General features: G+C 44.3%; 1 protein-coding gene across 2 annotated transcripts in view; it reads left to right on the top strand.

The window, feature by feature from the left end:
- The window catches only part of fat2 (FAT atypical cadherin 2), a 98,934-nt gene extending 79,095 nt beyond the window's left edge, over positions 1-19,839 (top strand). Inside the window, exons 24-30 of one of the 2 annotated variants that reach the window (XM_080774687.1) lie at positions 4,240-4,711; positions 8,921-9,074; positions 12,906-13,005; positions 13,728-13,876; positions 14,457-14,480; positions 14,695-14,981; positions 19,297-19,839. In XM_080774687.1, coding sequence (XP_080630813.1) covers positions 4,240-4,711; positions 8,921-9,074; positions 12,906-13,005; positions 13,728-13,876; positions 14,457-14,480; positions 14,695-14,981; positions 19,297-19,820 — 1,710 coding nt within the window. In that variant the 3' untranslated portion in view covers positions 19,821-19,839. The remainder of the gene's footprint in view (positions 1-4,239; positions 4,712-8,920; positions 9,075-12,905; positions 13,006-13,727; positions 13,877-14,456; positions 14,481-14,694; positions 14,982-19,296) is intronic. The other variant, XM_080774688.1, reaches the window with a different exon arrangement.
- The last annotated feature ends 674 nt before the right edge of the window (positions 19,840-20,513 follow it).

The following is a 20,513-nucleotide window of genomic DNA, read 5'->3' as shown; positions in this document are numbered from 1 at the left end:
CCGGGCATCATTATTTGCCACTTCCTCAGTCACGTTGTACAAACATGACTTGCATGTCATTTTGTTTACATTTAATCGTTGAACAGACACTTGCGGTACTTACCCAGTTACAACTAGAAAGGTGCAATTCTGGGACAATTGAAAGTGTGCTTGCACCGACCACACTTAGTTAAGTACAGAATGATGATGACGTATGATGATGATGTATTGACCCACATGACATCACAAAAAAAAAAAGATTATAATATACCGGTAATCTTTTTTTTTTTTCATATTCCATATTATGGAATAAAGTTAAGTGACGTCAGTAAAAAGGAAGGAAATAAAGTTGGGCAATTACTCCAATTACAGCTCAGGATGAACTCTTCACCATGTATTGCATTTAGTTTGACGGTGTGGCTCTGCTCATGTGACATTACAGATTACCTGTGCAGCAGCATACTGTACACATAATCTGAGATCACAAACCCTCAGAGCGGAGCATACGATAAAGATATTACATGAACAACATAACACCTTTCAATTGCATGCCATATACACCACATATCACATAGATACGTATATCACATAGATACCACCATATCACATTATAATCACAGAAACCCATTAACGGAACTAAATGCCACGGGGTGGAGGAGGCCAGGGAGGTGGAGGGAATTTCAACGGTGACATCTGTACATCTGTGTCAGCCAGGCATGTATAGAGTGAACACAGTGAATAGCTTAAAATGACTGCCTGATTGTACTGTGGCTGTGTGTGACTTAGCTTGAAGCGAATGAGAAACAGACAGACTGATTTGAGGGAGTATGTACGAATTAACTGTTAGCGATTGAATGAGGGGGTCCGGGGAGAGATAATTAGAAGGTAAGCCTCCTGCCTTCTGTGCCTGTAATGAACTATCGCTATATGCTGAATTAATGAGCAACTAGGATTTGGTGTCTCTCCTCTAGGACATTTATACAGGACATGATCCTTGTGTGGATTGAAGCGGTGGCCTTCTATTTACTTAACAGTCCGTCTCTCTAACCTTTGGTCCACCGTGCTGCCACACATTCGGCTGTCCCAATGTGTGCCTGAGACAGCAGGGGTGTGTGACGCTCTGTGTTTGACCACACATGTGCAAAACGCTGCCATAGTCTTACACATACAGTACATACTCCACTTGTCTCAGTGAATCAACTCAGACATTACTAATTGATGGTAAAGTACAGTAAATGTCAATGCTTACATGGACAACATGCATCATGCATTGTGGACACAATCGATGACCCAGCACTGATACAACTCTATTCATATAGCGCATCTCTGCTTCATCGGAGACAGCCGTGAATAATTTAACATTAAAAAGAACATAGAGAGAGGAGATGATTTGGGATGACCGGCATTTGAACTGGTGCTTGGAGTAGACGATACTAGCCTGGAAGCACTGCCACCGTTAAAAGAAGTCCACTTGAAAGAATCCAGCGGGACTCATAGACTCGGCAGGCCCTCTCTCCACCCTGTGCCAAAAGCAGACGCCAATTTCACACCACTTCATGTCAAATGAATGGAAATGTGGAAAAAGTAGACGAGCTAGACGTACCCCAGTCCTGTCATCTTTGAAACGTGAAATTTACAGAAAATGTTTAATTTTGAGTTTTTCCCCCACTGGCAGTGGCTGCTCCTGAGTCCTGACACATCTCTGAGGCAGCTTAACCATGTAGGTCTTAGTCATAGGCCTAATGTGTTGCATGAGGAATAGCAAAGAATGCTGATATAAAGGCTCACGATGCACAGCGGCCGTTGTGAGCTTGTTGATCTGCAGTGTTTTGATATTATTTGTTTTGATAATTGTTTGTGCAATTATGGAAAATGTACCTTTCTTTGTAAAAACCTGCACCCTATTTTTAGACCTATTTGTTTCGACCGCAAACGAAGGCCGAGTGTGAAAATGACTGGAACTGGTCCATTTGTCCCAATTTTAAAGTATGGTAATAGCAACTTAACCAGCAGTGTCCCTTTGTCCTCTTTGCTATTATGCTTCCTCTGCTGGAACCTCACCAAACTCATTCATCACCCCAGCGGTGTCTCAGCAGTAGTGAAGAATCAAATATCACACACTGGCAGAGACCGTACAAACAACCTGCTGGTTCCTCTGGCAGAAAAACGAAACAAAATAATGACACAAAGAATTGACTTTGTAGATCATCTAGCTTTGCAATTTTTTTTGCATTTTTCAAACATAATCACTTAGAGTTAGTACACCATGTTGAAAATGGCTAAACTCTGACACACACACGCACACACACGCACGCACGCACACACACACACACACACACACACACACACACACACACACACACACACACACACACACACACACACACACACAAAATAAAAGTAGTGGAGTAAAAGTACAATTTGGATCCGAGATGTAGTACAAGTAAAAGTATTTGGAAGTACAAATACAGTACTTAAGTAAATGTACTTGTGTTGTGTCAATGTTACTTTTCCACCACTGGTGACTAGGACAGAGGCTCACTCTCCTGCAGCAATTAAGTGAATAGAACCAAGAAGTATCAATAATGCATGGAGGGAGGGGGGGGGGGGGTTACGGTAAAGCATAACAGGGTCACACAGCCAATTTGCCGTATATATGCTGTGTGTGTATTTTAATGCGGGTGGGGTGGGGTGGGGGGGGGGGGGGGGGAGGGGGAGCGATGCAGTACATGAAAAAGTTTACTGCATGCAGTAAAAATATTTGAATAGCCTACAGTACATGAGAGGAGAGTGAAATTCTCCTGAGAGGGGGGGGGTGTGTGTGTGTGTGTGTGTGTGTGTGTGTGTGTGTGTGTGTGTGTGTGTGTGTGTGTGTGTGTGTGTGTGTGTGTGTGTGTGTGTGTGTGTGTGTGTGTGTGTGTGTGTGTGTGTGCGTGTGCGTGTGCGTGTGCGTGCGTGCGTGCGTGCGTGCGTGCACGTGAATGCATACGTGAGTTAGTGTACTAATATGACATGCAGGACTAGTAGACCGTGTTAATATTGAATGAGATGGTGACACTGACCGGTAGTTTTTAGTACTGTGTGAGAGAACGTTGGACAGCGTACTATAATGTTTAATAATACATCTACAGTATATGGATCCTTTTGTTTCGCTTATTGGCGTTTATTTCCTGCACATTTACTGAAAGCGTAACGATATGAAAATGACATGTCTGTAAGCGACGCCCACTTGCATTCTAAACGTCTACATACATACATGTTTAAGATGGGTGCATAAATGTGGCATCAGACAGAGATGAGGCGGCCCATTGGGCCCTGTGGCAGCGAAACGCACCGGAGCCCTATTATCTATTAAAGCCCTCCTATATTATATTAAACAATAAAATATATGAACCGTGGCATCTTTTGAGAGGGGCCCCTGTCAAACCCAAGGCCCCTGGGATCTCCCCTAACATATCACACCTGCTTGCTTGCTTGCTGCAGGACAAATGAAGGAGTGAACATAATGCGTGTGTCCCCGTTGCTGAGCCATTCGGCATGCATAGCACATGCACTGCAGTAGACCTTCTACTGTAGCAATGTCATGCATTTGAATCCGGGCTCATGAACTGCACGTTCACTCGGCTCGTCTTTCATAATTTGTAATGAAGCGGGAAATATGCCACAAAAAGATGTATTATGCAGTGTATATAATATATTAACCAATGTGCAGAAACGATGTCATCAATATTCAGCTTTATAAAATACCTTTTTTTTTGTGTGTTTTAAAGCAGTGGTTCCCAAAGTGGGGTCCGGGGACCCCCAGGGGTACTTGAGGGAGTTCCAGGGGGGACCCAGCTAAATGATAATTTGGAACCAAATGGACCCTTATTGGGTCTGTAAACAATATGCCATTATTACTTTTGGCAGACCAGGACATTTATTTTATTTAAAATTGTTTATTCCGAGTTTCACTCATTCAGGCAATATGTATATAGGAGGCTGACATTGACTTTTTTGAGAAACTGATTATATTTCAGTGTATAGGGAAGAAAAATGCTGATGCAGCAGGGGAATGTTGCAGGCAACAGCAGGTCTCAAAGATGTCAGTAAAGGCACCAATTGGATGATATTAACTGTGAATTGGGCCATTACAGGTTCAGGAGGTAGCCTTCAGTTCGGTTTAGAATAGATACAAATGCGTTATATCTGAGTGTAATTGACCACACTGTAACAAACGACAATAACCAACGGATCCTTTCCCACCATCTCCTCCCTCAGCTGACCAACGGTGAGCTGCGCTTCAGGTATCTCTGTGGCAGTAGCCCCACTGGCTCCTTACTGGTGAGGGCTGCTCCTGTATCAGACGGTCGCTGGCATCACGTCCTCCTGGAGGTGAACTCCACCTTCCTGAAACTGACCCTGGACCAGCAGCACCCCGCCGTGGCCGTCCTCAGCCAGCCCTGCCGCATGATGCGCTCCCACGCCGCCTTGCTCTTCGCCTCCCCGGCCGAGGACTCGGACGGAAGTTCGGTCCGACCCGACACAACCCAAGGGTCCCCGGCTAACTTCGTTGGCTGCCTGGAGGGCCTGGAGTTCAACGGCGAGCCGATCAGGGTGGGCGATGCCGGCGAGTGGGCGGGGCCCGGGAGCAGGAGGGTGTTTGGCGTGTATCAGTGCTGTGGCCAGGCAGACACCTGCACCCACAGCCCCTGTCAGAACGGAGGCAGCTGCGAAGAGGACGCAAATGGAGGTGAGTGTAGCATAAATGATGGAGGATCGCTTCAGTCATTTCAAATTCCTTTGTCTTATCTAAATCATACTTTAACACATATTAGTAACTGATTCCCAAAATAGTATAGCTTAGGCTTCAAAACGAGTGGAAGACGTCATGAGAAGGTCATATTACATGCACTAATGAGGCCAGAAATCTCTTGAGTAATCTTCGATTTTCTCTAAACATTTGAACAATATCACCAAATTAGCTATCAGTGTATTTGCCAAGAACGTTTAAATCAACCACTCCAGCTTGTACAAAATACTCCATTATAGGGTTCTTATAATGAGCACATTTGCTCTATTCTTGCTGCATTGCACTGTTTGTAGCTGTGGAACATTTGTCATCCCTTACACCCTCAGAACGGCAGAACAGCTACAGGTATTACGCTCTAGGCAAAGGGTGACCGTGCTTTTGCAGTAGTTGCACCTACATTATGGAACGCCCTATACCTTGCACTTTAAAAAACGCTGAGTCTGTCAAATTTGTCAATATTTTTAAACGTTTTTATTATAAAACGTTTGTATTTCCCGATACAGCACTTTGTAACCTTGTTAAGAAAGGTGCTTTATAAATAAAATTTACTTACTTATTCACTTACTTTCAGTCTCTAGAGGGTAGAAAGGCATTTACCGTATAGGGCTCCCGGATTTGTGGAATTACCTTCCTTTGGAAATCAGACAAGCTGCCACACCATTGTCCTGAAAAAAAAAAACCAATTCACTAGTTCACTAGTTTTTCTTCATTATTATTACTTATTTTCTTACCAATTTTTCTCCCCAATTCCTCCTCACACACATTTGTGTTTTGTCACTGCTGTCAGTGTCCTACTAGCCTCGGAAACCCAGGCGTTTTTATTTCCAGGGAGAAAAAAAAGAGTCCACTTCAATTCGGCATACAGTAGCGCAAACGTCAATCACTCTCTGCTGATTTCTGATGGTCTGCACCTTTGTTAAATTGACGGACACACGCACACCCGTACACACACTCCTCTCTCTCTCTCTCTGTCGCTCTAATTAATTACCGGTAGTCTCATGTCGCGCAACTGTGTCTAGTTTCTCCCGGGGGATGATGCCGGGAGCTGCCTATGCCATAGAAAGCATAGGTGGACCCCAGGCTAGTGTCCTACTGACTCACCTGCCAGTGAGGAGCCCCCACCGGTAATACGTCAGCCTTCTGCCCAACACTCCTTGCTGACAGGTCAGTCCTAGGCTTAGGAATACGTGTAGTGACAAATATCACCCTCCCTGGCCGGCCTCCCTCCCCTCGAACACGGACCAATTGTGTTCATATTATAGAGTCTAGACCCTTGACCTTGATGCACCACGGTTGGATTCAAACCCACAACCTCTGCAGTGGTGGACAGATATAATACTTTAATGAATTAAAATGAAATAAAAATGTGCTTTTATTAATGTATTTATTCTTAAGATGTATCTATTTCGTGACTGTGAAGGAATGATCTTTACCATCTTTTGTTATGATGTTCAATATTGCAAAGAAACCCCGACCTAATCTCTTTATACTGCGGTAAGAAGCATCCTAGTGTATAGTGTACTAGAGGCTGTGTATTAGCCAGTACCGCACAATAGTAATATTCTGCTGGTTAATCTGATGACATCGATCTGTGGATCCCCCACACACACACACACACACACACACACACACACACACACACACACACACACACACACACACATACACATACACACATACACACACACACACACACACACACACACACACACACACACACACACACACACACACACACACACACACACGTTCAGTTACGTTCAGGCACAGTTGTAAAACACGCTGCTGAGCAACAAATGCATATATTATTTCCCCAATGACAAACTCCCATGAGGAAAATACAATCCTCAATCCTATATCTGTTGCACATCACACCTAAGCCTTGGATTTGCTTTCTTCCATTCATTGGCGTTGTTGTGTTCGTTTTTTTCCCCTTGCATTTGAGCTCACCGTGGTTTGAAACGCATGGCCTGTGCAGACCTATAGCCTATAACGCCTGATAATTATACTGCACGATGGTGTCTCACATCGGAAATCGCCTATACTGTATATATCTACAAGCTCACAGCTGTGAGTTTGTAGATTTGCTATTTTCAGTGCGAGACATAATGCACAACGTAGCATAAATCAGGCCAGTCTGTGGGGGGTCTGAGCGGGAAAAACACTCCTGTGATCCAGGGGGCGTGGTTTTGTTGTCGGTACTCTATAGCAGCATGCTGTGCCGAGGTTCAGAGGCACGCACGCACGCACGCACGCACGCACGCGCGCGTGCACACACACACACACACACACACACACACACACACACACACACAATGATAACCCCAGACAACTTGGCAACAACCCACAGTAGCATTTAGCTACAGTGAGATGTCCAATCGGTGGATGAGGATTTAGATTACATGCTGTTTAATGCATTTGTCTCCTCAGTGGGTTGGTATTGGAGCTCATTTTATGCTGTTAATTAGCTTTTCTGCCATGGGCTATTAGATCTGTAGTGCCAGTTGCGGCCCCAAGTCTCACATCGGCACTTACTGTAGTTTGGGACGTTTGTGAAATACAATTGTTGTGGCTGATAATATATTACCAAATTACTCATGCCAGTAGGCTAAACCTGGGAGCTAAAACAAACTGTAATGACGCGCGATAAAACAATGATAAAATGATTCATATCCAAACAAGTTCAAAGTTTAAAATGTTTATAGTTCAGTGCACCAAATATTACAATACAATAAATAAATATATATATATGCAATAAATATGTGCAAAGAATCTAATAAATAACAATCAAAACACTGAGCAAACAAAAGGTGAATGAATCAAACTGACAAAGTATATGTGCGGTCAACAAAGTGTATCCTCCCAGCTCACCCTGCCTCCAAGTTCAAACAGCCTTAGGAGTGAGCTGGTGCAGACACCCGTATTTGTTGACTACCAGGGACCACCCACAGAGACAATCCCACCAATAACGGGACGTCAATGCGGTGCCCACACCCATCACCAACCAAGTGACAATTACTGTAGATAAGCATTCTTTGGCTCCTACAACAATGAAGTGTCCAGAACATTATCTGTTTGTCAGCCTGTGGATATTACAAAAAAACGTATTTCAAATAGACAAAGGACACCTCTTACACCATGGTACGGTATGGTGTTGCACATGCTCAGTTGCCCTCTAGGCCGCACATGAAGCCTGTGAACATACTGTAGACATTCCGTGCATAGATGGTGTGGTATGGTATTTTTATTAAATTTAATTTCTTTGATGCCTTAATTTCAAAGTTTTTATATTTAAATGACATGAAGAAAGTCACCACTCGCACCACACATTTCTCTGCGAATGGTTTTAATACTGCCACATGTCGACAGGTGTGTGTAGGCTAAAGAGGCTTTAGGGAAACGGGTTTGTGTATTCATGCCTTACGTGCGCAATGAGGACAGGTATGGCCATGCTCTAGTCTAGGTTGTGTTTTTCTATGTTGTTGTGTTTGACAGTGTTTCCCAAAAAAGGACATAGTGTTTGACTGGCTGCCATGCAGCCAATCAAACACAACACAACACAACAATCACAAACACAACACAACAATCAAACACTATGCCGCACACATGCTTCATGTGCGGCCTAGAGGGCAACTGAGCATGGGCAACACCATACCTCTTACACCATGGTGTAAGATGTGTCCTTTGGGAACAATAACATTCTTCCAGATATAAGATTCATGAAAATACTGCTTCAATATGATGCTACTGCCACTATACCGCACTGTTTCTGAAAGTTGGGTAACCCTCTGGGTTACTTGAGGGGAATTACAAATGGAATTTGTCCAGTTTTCGGTGAAGAAGTGACCACCGTTTGTTAGTAAAAACGGAGAGATGTGTTGTGTGAGCGGTGACCACCGCGGAGTGACGTCACGTCGTATTTTTCCGGGGGTCACCTCTTCACCGAACTGGACTGTGTGAATTGGCCTTCACGGGTTCATCTGTACAATCTCAGAGTTATGGGGAAGCTCCCCCGTTCTGACCACCACTGATCTACCCGTATGTATATATAATAAAGGGCTGTGTGTTTTCCCTGAGTATTAGGAGTGAGAGTGAGTAGTAATTGACATGCCCTGCTTGTCTCAGACGTGAGTTGTGTTTCCTCTCCAGAGGCACGCTGCAGGTGTCCAGGGAACCACCGTGGCTCCCACTGTGAGCTGCTTGATAACCCGTGCTCCTCTCAGCCCTGCACACACGGAGAGCTGTGCGTGCCCAAGTCTCAAGGTTACATCTGCAACTGCTCGCAGGATGTAGCCGAAGCTAGGTAAGGCATGCACAAACATGAACGTACACACGATTACAAATGAATCTGTGCTCACGCAAGCATTCATGCACACACGCACAGTCGCACACATGCATACACATACACACACACACGCACATGCACGTACGCACGCACGCGCGTGCACACACACGCACACGGACGCACGCACACGTGCGGGCGCATGCTTGATAGATAATAAACTAGATAAAGTGCCCCTCGGGGCACAGGTCTCCACTAGGGCAGATCAGGTTGTGGCCTCCTGGTGGCACTATAATAGGCCTATGTGAAAACAAAAGGGTGACATTTCTTCTTACGCCTTGGATGGCAATTGGATGATTAGAGGCATTTTGTTCCAAAAAATTATGTTTTGCAAAAATCCACCTGTTGGTGGCGCTGTAACAGGCCAATGTGAAAAGGGTGAGATATATTCCTCAGCCTAGTAGGAAAGTCGGTAAAATATTTCACATAAATTGCATGCTGCGTTCATGATTTGAGACTTTTTGTTCAAAACGGGCCAATCCTGCAAACTTTGAAAGCCAAAGTTAGCCAATTAAGATGCTTTTATTGGCACGAGGCTATGATGAGCACCAATGAACAGCACCACTAGTGTGTGACAAAACATGAAATTCAGAAACCCCTTGCGTATTGCAGTGGTCCTACTTGTGCAATTTGATTGGAAAGGGATATGCAAATGGTTATGCAAATGGCACACACACACACGGACGGACACTCACACACGGACACACGGACGGAGTGCAAAACGTCACTCCCCATGCCTTCTCTCCCCATGCCGCACGCACGCATGCACGCACTCACCACAGATATCTATCTAGATATTTGACACACAAGAATACAGAGACATGGACATGTTTGCTAAATAACGCATTCAGACATACTCACACACACACACACACACACACACACACACACACACACACACACACACACACACACACACATACATATACACACACACACACACACACACACACAATGACCCAAAGGTTTTACAGTCACATCACGAACAAAGACTGCAAAGTGCACTCATCATAAGTGTGGAATTATTGACCATTTGCATATCCCGTTCCAATCAAATTGCACAAGTAGGACCACTGCAATTAGCTCTCTATGGTCAGGGGTTTCTGAAATTCATGTTTTGTCACACAATAGTGGTGCTGTACATTGGTGCTCATCATAGCCTCCTAAGCCTCGTGCCAATAAAAGCATCTTCATCAAATCTTGTGTTCTCGTGAATGGCGAAGATGATAATAATAGCTTTCTCGAGATATCTCGACAATGGCATGGATTGTGTTTACTCTTAGGGTGACACGTTGAGCATGCAACAACACAGAGAAGGTCACATGTGACGGTCTGTCAGAGCACCGTTTCTCAACCTCGTCTCCGGTGCGTTCAATACTGAACACCTCATCAATGATGAAGTGCTGCTGGCCTTGGTAAATTAGTCTAGAAGTAAGGAAAAAGGCTCATAGCCACGATGCAGGATCATTGATTGATACCAACGTTTCGACCTGGAAAGCTCTTCTTCTGGGAGTATCATGGTCAGTATCATGGTCAGTATAGTCAATATCATTTCAGTATCATGTCAGTTACAGAAGTATAGCGAACATATCAGATCTACAAGCTCACAATATGTTGTGTTGTGAGCTTGTAGATCTGATATTTTAGCTACTACTGAAAACCTTTGCTTTTATAATGGTTTGGGATGCCAGGTTGAAGTCTTTCTGTGGGTTTTATTATAAATATTTAACCAATGGAAAGTATACACTGTAAAAACAAGAGCTTGTGACTAAAATGAATAACCACATTAGAAACATTTCCATTTCCTGAAAAGTAATGCTTTGGGACATAAAAGGTTTCTGCCCAGCAGCGATTATAATAATATAATATAATAATATAAATTAATCTGTCCATACTGTACATTTATCCTTCAAACTGACCTCAACAGCATGTGTCCCTGTCCCCAACTGGACATATTGAACATCTGCTCATGATACACACAAATTGTGTGTAATTGTTTTACTGCTATAAATTAGCATGTATTATCCTCTTAAACCCCAGGGGGTTCCAGGGGAGAAAATCAAAAACATCTGAGTTGGAACCTGAGACCTTGACCAGCCCCATTTACCCGCTGAGAGCTGTTCATGAGGCGGGGGCTTAAACCCATAGCCTTCAATATAAAAGAAAAGTGGACAAACCTTTCTTTTATATTGAGCCTGTTTGTTGGCCAGTATGTTGGGCCAAAACTTTAATTATGCCCCAAAGGGATGTTACTGCAGGACAGCTATTAGTCAGAACAGTCAGTGGAAAACTGCTGTGTTTGGCATTGATCTATCACTGCAAAAGCTGAAATAAACGCACCCAAATGAATCTGAATAAGGTCACTTTGCAATTCACACAGCAGTGCAGCAGTGCAGATATGCAACTGCAATTCACAGTATCCTGCCTTTACTGCAGGCTCATTATACGACACAATACTGTACTTTGCTATGCATCACCTGGTGCAATTAATCTTCTCTGCCATATCTCATGAGACAAAAGCAGGGGGAAAAGAGGGTAATGTTGAAAAGCAGCATTGCATGTTGATGTGACAAAATAAAACAACTGAAGGCTTTTCCTGCAGCATTTTTTGTGTGTATGCAGCGTTACATGCCCGGGGATGATGGGAAATCATGGCGACAAATACCAGCTCAACAGTTCTCCACTCCCATTGCTATTGGAATATAGAGCTAATTATTAACCCATTCTGACCTGAGATCAGATTCTAAAAATGTCTGTCCGATTTTTCAAAAATAGCAGACCTACAAGCTCGTAGCGCGCCACTCGGTGGCGCTATGAGCGTGTAGATCTGCTATTTTTAAATAGCTAAAGCATAACATAATGCTAACACCAAAAGGGGTTCCCACTTCGCGCCCAAAATGGCTTAAGACAAAAATAAATAATAATAATAATAAATCACGTACACCCCCTTTTAGTAAATTTGGGTGGATTAACGATTGAATGCTTTATTAGACAGAAATGTCAACAGCACGAGTTACAAATCATTGTGGTTCTATGTATTCAATTCATCAACAGCTTAAAAGTTACACAAAAATACACATTGTCAACAAATGGGAAATATGGAAAGAAAAATGTGTGGCAGTGAATGCCACCTCCTTTCTATGAGTAATATGAGTTTATCTCCCTTTAATTGTGGTCTCCTGATACAGTAGATGGGTTTGCAGGCCTATTTTGAAAGAAGCCATGGAGGCATGGAGTATTTAGGAGGTAGAGCAGGTCGTCCAATGATCCCTGGGTCGGCGGTTCGAATCCCGGCTCCTCCTGTCCACATGTCGAAGTGTCCTTTGGAAAGACACTGAACCCTACATTGCCTCCAATGAGTCGGTCGGTGTGAGCTTGCCACCATTGGTGTGTGAATGTGGGAAGTGAGGACGCTGGCGTCGACTGTTCGCCGCTTCACCTCCCAATGAATGAACCATTGTAAAGCGCTTTGAGCACTTGGAAAAGCGCTCTAAAAATGCAATTAATTATTCATTAGTGTGCATTTCACAATGAACAACAGTTATGCTTTGCATTAAAGCAATTCAAACAGAACACAGAAATGTGGCTGGTTGGCCATTAGAACCAGCAAAAGCATAATGCAAATGCATATACTATCTCTTAAGAAATTATACATTAATGCATAATCAATTATTCAAAACAATACACGATTAAAATAATAAACTGAGCTGAGAACCACTCATATTCTCATATTTACACATTTCTACACCCTGGAGAACCACCAGAAGTAATCACCCTTTGCTCTCTTGTCAGGTGCCATAACCTGGTTGAAGCCTGCACCCCCAACTCCTGTCCAGGACAATTTGACTGCAAGTACTCCGAGGGCTCGATCCACTGCGACCCTCTGCCTCAGGTGAGTTCAGTCTACCAGAATAGAGACAAGCCTCATGCCTCAAGAGTTATCCACTTGAACCCCAGCATCCATATTCTGGGGAGATCATTTGCCAAACAATAGCCGATCTGCAAGCTCATAACGCGTCGTCGTGATGCATTAATTGTGAGCTTGCAGATCGGCAACTCAGGTCAATGTTTGAGTGGTACAGTCACTCCAAGGAACAGCAATGTGTGTCCCTTTGTCTGTCTGTTTAAATACTAAGAATAGAGAGTGGTTACATTGAATTGAAAACATTATGTCAGACACAATGGGTCCATATACAAAAAACAGGGAAAAAGAAGACACAATATCTTTCACTCCAGACAGTCCTGATTATTATCAGGACTGTCTGGATATCCCTGCTTATGTGCCAGGGATATCCCAGGGATATAGGTGAGCTTTTGGTCATTTTATTGTATTTCATCAGGTCACCCTTTGATCTAATGGATCTAAGGGCTACCGATGAAATACAATAAAATGTCTTATCGAATCCACATATTGATGTTTGCCTTGGGTTTCACTGTAATTACATTTCAAACTGGCATCCCTCATTTGGGCATGTCATTCAAGGTGGGCAACTGGACATTTTAAGAAAAAAAGAAAATAGCGGATCTACGGGTCTGTTTTCCCTGTTTGTCATACGACAGCGGGTATCAGTATGTCAATCAATCATCCAATCAATCAATATGTGTGCCTCTCAGGTGTCTCCGGTGATTGGATATGTGGAGATCATGGAGATATCGGCCAGTGTTCTAGGTTTACTCCTCCTGGTGGCTGTGTTTGTCTGCATCAGGAAACGTTACGTTCAACAGAAGAAGAAGAAACCAGCATGTATCCAGGACTCCAACGGGTAAGAGCAGCAAGCACAGATCTGCAAACAATGTGGCAAACCTAGCATGTATGCAGTGGTGGAAAGTACTTTTATTTAAGTACTGTACTTAAGTACAGTTTTGAGGCATTTGTACTTTACTTGAGTATTTCCAATTTCCAATAGTATTACTTCTACTCCTCTACATCTTGGATCCAAATATTGTACTTTTACTCCACTACATTTATTTGACAACTTCAGTGACTATAGTTACATTCTTATTATTATTACAAAACATACATTAACTTCAGCCCCATATACATCGTGAGCTTGTAGATCTGCTATTTTCAAAAACATTTGTATACATTTGAAAACTTGACATGGGATGTTATGCATGTGTACTTTTAATTGTGGTACTGGTACATTTTGATGCCAATACCTTTTGTACTTTTACTCATGTCAATTTTGAATAACGGACTTGCAGTATTGATACTTTTAACGTTTAAAAAAATGTGAGTACTTTTTCCACCACTGCCTGGCCCTCTACTGTATGTTCTCTGTGGGTTTAGTCTTCATAACCAGGAACTCAAATCTGAGTCTTTTTGTCCTTCTTTCACTGCAGCTTTCCCTTCATATCGTCTTTCAGGTGAATTGAATTCACACATAGGAACTCAAATGTAAAAAATTATAATATATAAGCCGACTGTATTTATTTAAAAAATAAATAAATACAAAAAATAGAATAAAATAAACATATGAGAAACAACAATAAAATAACGGTTTTTTTAACGGTTAATTTGAATTAAAATTATTCTTATTAAGAATAATAATTGAAGATTGAATCTTATTCACATTCACAGCTACTTCCAGCCCAATCTGACCAAGGGCATCATGGTCAACAGCCACCAGTTGAATCCCATGGAGATGAACTCACTTGGCTCCGTCAGCGACCTGGACCACACGCCGTTCCGCTCGCTCCGACCCCGCAGTCAGATCGGCCCCCCGGGAGGAGGAGGAGGAGGAGGAGGGGTCGTCTCCCCGAAGACACAGGGCCCGGTTGTGTGCAGTGTGGCGCCCAACCTCCCCGCACGACCTCCCTCCAGTTCCGACAATGACTCCATCCGGAAGCATCACAGGGAATATGAAGGTAGGACAACAACACCGTACGGAAATGTGGAAAACTCGCCAGCAAATATTTCGTCATTCTTGTACGGTATATAGTATTAGTTGACGCCTCATTCATATACAGATTGATGCCTTTATTCACAGTACGGACTCTCAGAAAGAACGACCTTGTTTCGAACAAAAACGTATTGGCTTTTTCGCTGCGTACTATTCAAGAGAAAAGATATATTTTTGCGGGGGGAATTAATTGCATAAAAGAAAGACTGGTGTCTAAAAGGCCTTAGCATTGGTACCTAATCCCAGTACATCATTAGATTACATGATCACCAACATGACATCGATTCCCAAATTCTCCATCTTCTCCAAAGAAGCGTTATTCTATACACAAGCATACCAAATACAGGTTTATTACTGCATTGTCTGTGGCCCTACGAAGGCAAATGGCAGGAGACCGTTTTTATGCGCTCTTAAATGCCAAAATTGATGACATTGGAGTAGTTGTCACAACAGTTTGGCCTATAGGGGTGAGAGCAACCGTCCCATGTGCAATAGGTCCCGCATCAAATTCCCACTATAGCTGGTCTTGTCAAAGGAACAATAAATCCACCTCCCACCACCTAAAAAAACAGTCTCCAGCCATCACTGTCTCAGGCATGGCTGAGACTCTCATCCATGCTCATTCATCACCTCCCATCTCGACTATTGCAATGGAGTCCTGTTCGGGGTTCCTAACCTTGGCCAAGTTCCAGTTTGTGCAAAACTCAGCTGCCAGGGTTCTCACCCCCCACACCAAGCCCTGGCAGCACATCACCTTTATCCACCTGTATTGGCAGGTTTCAATTCCATATCACCTTGAAATCTCTTCGTGCCCTTGCCCTCCAGTATACCTGTCTGATCTCCTACAACATCATCTTATCTCGCACCAGAATGAATTTTTTTGGTGACAGTGCCTTCAATGCGGCAGACTCCCACCCTCCCGATAGAGATTAGCAATGCCCGAACACAGATTTAAGTCTGCCTTCTTCTATAAATCTAAGTTATTATTATTAAAGCACCCTTGATCGGGTCATACCAAAGACTCTAAAAATGGGACCCAGTGCCTCCCTGCTTGACACTCGGCATCAAGGGTTGGATTGGGGGTAAATCCCTGTGACATACTAGCGTCATGTCCAGGGGGTGTACTTGTACATCAAGCTGCCTCACGCTACAGAAACAGGAGATAGGCTCCTGCCCTATTTACTTACCCTTGATCCAGTAAGAAAACAAGACTAAACAAGCCTAGTTTAGTGGGACCCTGGTTACAGGTGGCTGATATTGGAACATTCTCGGAAAATGACACCTCTGACTTCTCTCTTGTTTGTGATCTAATCTCTGTTCTGTTCTCGAATTCCCAAAATGTTCTGTTCCCAAATGAGTGTGTAGGGTAGGGTGGGTGATCACACCTGGTCAAACTAGACTCTGAGCACCTGTGTTAAGCTAATTGATACACACAGGATACAGGATACAAACAAGCAATCCCCGTACACACTTGACAGAGAGCCTCCGATATGTTATTTATACTGTATCTATTCTTGTTATTATTATTTTGTTTCTGTGTGGGGAACTACCTTGAGGTTACATCTAGGTTATATCTACTGTAAGCTAAGTTTACATCATCTTGTTTTTCTGGAAATAGACTTTGAGAGGAAATCCTGTCATGATGACTAGGGGCCCGAATCCCGAATCACCCGATTCACTAAGCGGTTTACACCCATATTTTGGGTGTAAAGGAATTTTCCAAACTTCCCACGTTATAGTAGTCTACTCTAGAAGAATTCTAATGACATAAACCAAGCTTTGGTCCCATGTAAGTCTGCATCCGAGGAGACTTGAGAAAGAGCGGCTATCCAAAGTTCCTTCACACACCCTAAATACACCCAGAATGAGGAAATGGGAGAGAGGCACATTGCTTTCTGTTCACAGACTTCGCACAGGTTCATCCCTATGTTCACCGGGTTCTGTGTTCCCCGCTTACCAAAGGGTTAGGAAACATAGAACGTACACAACGTGGAACATAGAACCCTGTCCCTCCCACCATAGAACGGCCCTTGCAAACAGAGTCCAATGTTTTCATTCTATTGCACACCACCTATGAAATTTCCATCCGTTGAGTGGCTTAGACGATGTAATTTCTTCAATCAGACCAGTTTGATGCCTGTGTTTATTATTTTAATTTTTGTATGCGTTAAAACTGATTGGCCAATACGAAATTGCATTGGACAATAGTTTGCTCTCTGCACGACTCACGAGTGAGTGATTGTCGTGACTTGCTCATATCTCCACTCAATCAGTTGAGTGAAGATACATTATGTTCCACAATTCCCACCGCTATTGTTTTCCGGCTGCATACTAGGACAACTGTAGCTCAAGGTCATTTGTAGGCATTTAATGCAGCTATGCACTCATAGCAGCTCATCATGGAAACACAAGACATTGATTAAATTCTTGCACACTTCACAGATCAAGGCGTTCTGTGCGAGTCCTGATACGGTCAGGAAATAACAAAGACATTCTTCTTTGTTTCATCTTCCCTGTAAATTTGCCTTTCTCTCTCTCTCTCTCTCTCTCTCTCTCTCTCTCTCTCTCTCTCTCTCTCTCAATCTTTTTCTCTTTGTTATATTCAGTTTTATTCCATCTCTCTTATGCAGAGATGATTCTTCTTAAAATTGTAAACTAAACTTTTGTTTACTTTCTCTGCGACACAATTGAATTTGATATTTGATAAATGAAATTCAGAAAACAGTCTGTTTTCAAAAAATACTATTTAGAAATGGCGCAGCTAGTGCGTAAGCTCCGCACGTGAATCATTTATTTTACGCAAGTTCTCTATTTTCCCCCATGTCTGTGGGGGTTACGCAGTCGCAGCCCTTCACCCCGGCCTTCAGAGGGGAAAAAAACAGTACATACGGAACCCGCAGGGCGGAGGAATTGTCGGTGCAGCCTAAGGGCCGATTCATACTCCTATTTTAGAGCCGAATAAAAGTCGGTTCGGCTCTGTAGAGCCTACAATGTGACGTCATTTGAGGTTTGGGGGGGGGGGGGGGGTACCGTCCTAATGTCGGCTCTTCGGTGCTACTGAAAATTTCTGACGAGCCGAAATATGAATCGGCCCTAACCCTAGCTGCTACGCCCGCGGTACGGTTCCGTTCCGTCCCCAGTGTAGCCCAGCCATTAGAATCCTGCTGTTAGTGGGGCTAAAAACAGAAGCCATAAATACATAATTACAATAAAAAGGGAAAACTTGACTGACTGATTCCAGTTCACAGAAGAACCATCCTAATATGAATGCACCACTTCTCTGTTTCTATATACGTGTGTACGTCTGTAAATCCACGTAACTCAAGAACCGTTCGCCCCGCCGAATCTGTCACACGCGTTCCACACCGCCACATGGAGTGCAGTGCCCGGTATCGGACCGGTTGTCCAGAACCAGCACAAAAGCCTCTGGCCGGGCCAGGCCAGGCCTGGCACCACAGGGGGGCTGGAGGGGACTAACCCCCCTCAACCCAACCTCCTTGCCCCCTCATATGAAAAGAGTGTTTTTTTCTTTTCTTTTGTAATGTCTGATGTGAAGGAATGTGTTCCTATTTTCTTTCTTGAGATAATGGATGGCTTTGAGCCATAATTTCGAGGCATTAACTCAACAATAGACGTGCCAAGGACCTCAAATTTGAGGTCCTGGGATGACACACGTCCGTCCACCTCCATGAAAGTGCTGCAGTTCCACTTTTCGCCAGTAGGTAGTGGCAGCTTCAATGTTGGATAGCCTTACTGGGGGCTTGGTGCACGTCTGTAATCCACGTAACTCGAGAACCGTTAGCACCAACTTCAAATTTGACACAGGCATTCCACACCACCACAGGGAGTGCAGTGCCCGGTGTTGAGTCGGTTAGTATACACGGTTGTCCAGAACCACCGCAAAAGGTTCTGGTCAGGCTCTGCCAGTGGACCTCACCTGTATATTCCATGACGTCGCATTGAGATTAGGCAACACACTTCATATTTTTGGCATGCCTGACACAGAACTCCATATATAGGAATAAAGGGACACAGAGAGACAGATACAGAAATCTCCATATATGGGCATAAAAGGATCAGATGGGTGGAATGGGTACTCTGACACGGGTACAACGGGTATTGCATAGCCGTGGGTGTGCCATGGGATCTCCAACTTCGATCGTTACCGACTCGGTGCTCACAGCTGCTTTTAAATGAAACAAATGAAACAAACCAAAAAGATTATAGGAGGATGATGTAGTGCTGTAAAAAGCTTACATGCACTGTATCTCTCTCCTCAGTCTACCCAGCAGACCCTGACTACTACGGCCGCCCCGCCACCAGAGAGTTCCCCCAGTTCGACATCGTGGAGGACCTCCCCCACTCCGCCACCTCCACCATGGACTCGCGCCGGAACTCCCGCTTCGGCGGCTTCCCGTTCCCCCTGGACCGCTGTGACCGCCGCGCGCCCCTGCCGCCCTGCTACAGCAACCAGAACCTGGACGACTTCCTGGGTCCCGACGGGCACCCGCTGCCCAGCACCCAGTGCCCCAACGAGTACACCGCCATCAGCTACTACCCCGCCAGGCAGCACGCCCGCAGTCTGGACAACGTGTCCGGAGGCTACAAGAGACTCAGCATGCGTCTGAGCGTGGCCATGCCTTCCTACGCCGAGCAGACCAGTCCTCCGCCACTGACGGTGGCCAATGGCACGGACCCCGACCAGGCCCAAGCGGCGGCTGGTGCGGGGCGGAAACCGCGGAGCTATGCAGGCTCAGATATGGTGGAGAGCGACTATGGGAGCTGCGAGGAGGTCATGTTTTAAAAAAAGGTTGGTTTGGGGTTTGTGTGTCGTCGTCGTCCCCCCCCCCCCCCCCCCCCAAGAAATACCACACAGGCGCACTCTTTTGTCGTGACCGTGACTTCAAATCCGATCTGCGCCCGTATGTTATCCCCACTTAGTTGTCACTTTGGCTTCATTGCTCTCACCTTGCATGCATTTCATCGTTTAGTTGGGAGTCACTTTGTGCCGTGAACGCAGACGCCATCTGCTTCCCACACTCTAAGGCAGCTTGTGTGTACAAGCACACACTCACAGAGACAGAAAACTTTGTTATTGGGTGGCCATGCTTTGAAGCAGTCCCACAGAGCTTCCCAATAGCTCCCCTCAGTCTGGTGGATGTCTCGAGCAGAGGATGAAAGATATGGAGTTATTAATGAACACTGTCTCACGGGCAGTTGTGATACGGGGGGGCACTCAGGATACGTTGGTTATCTCTGCAGTAAGATGAGGATGAACAGGAGAAGTTACTTGTCTCAAAGACACTGGAAGCACTAGCTGTACAGTATTACTGTACTGTAACAGTATTACCAAATGTGAAACAAACAAAAAAATCTGTTTATCTGTGCACGAATGAAGACCTCATCTTCAGCACCGGGAGAAAAGAAAACATCAACCTCTCGGAAGACGGCCGACCTGTTTATAATAATGTGATCCTGACACGCAGAACGTTGGCTC

This window comes from Protomyctophum bolini, assembly GCF_963924005.1.
Source record: "Protomyctophum bolini genome assembly, chromosome: 10".
Classification (NCBI taxonomy): domain Eukaryota; kingdom Metazoa; phylum Chordata; class Actinopteri; order Myctophiformes; family Myctophidae; genus Protomyctophum; species Protomyctophum bolini.
The sequence above is the reverse complement of the archived record's forward strand: the minus strand, read 5'-3'. Positions and strand labels throughout refer to the sequence as shown.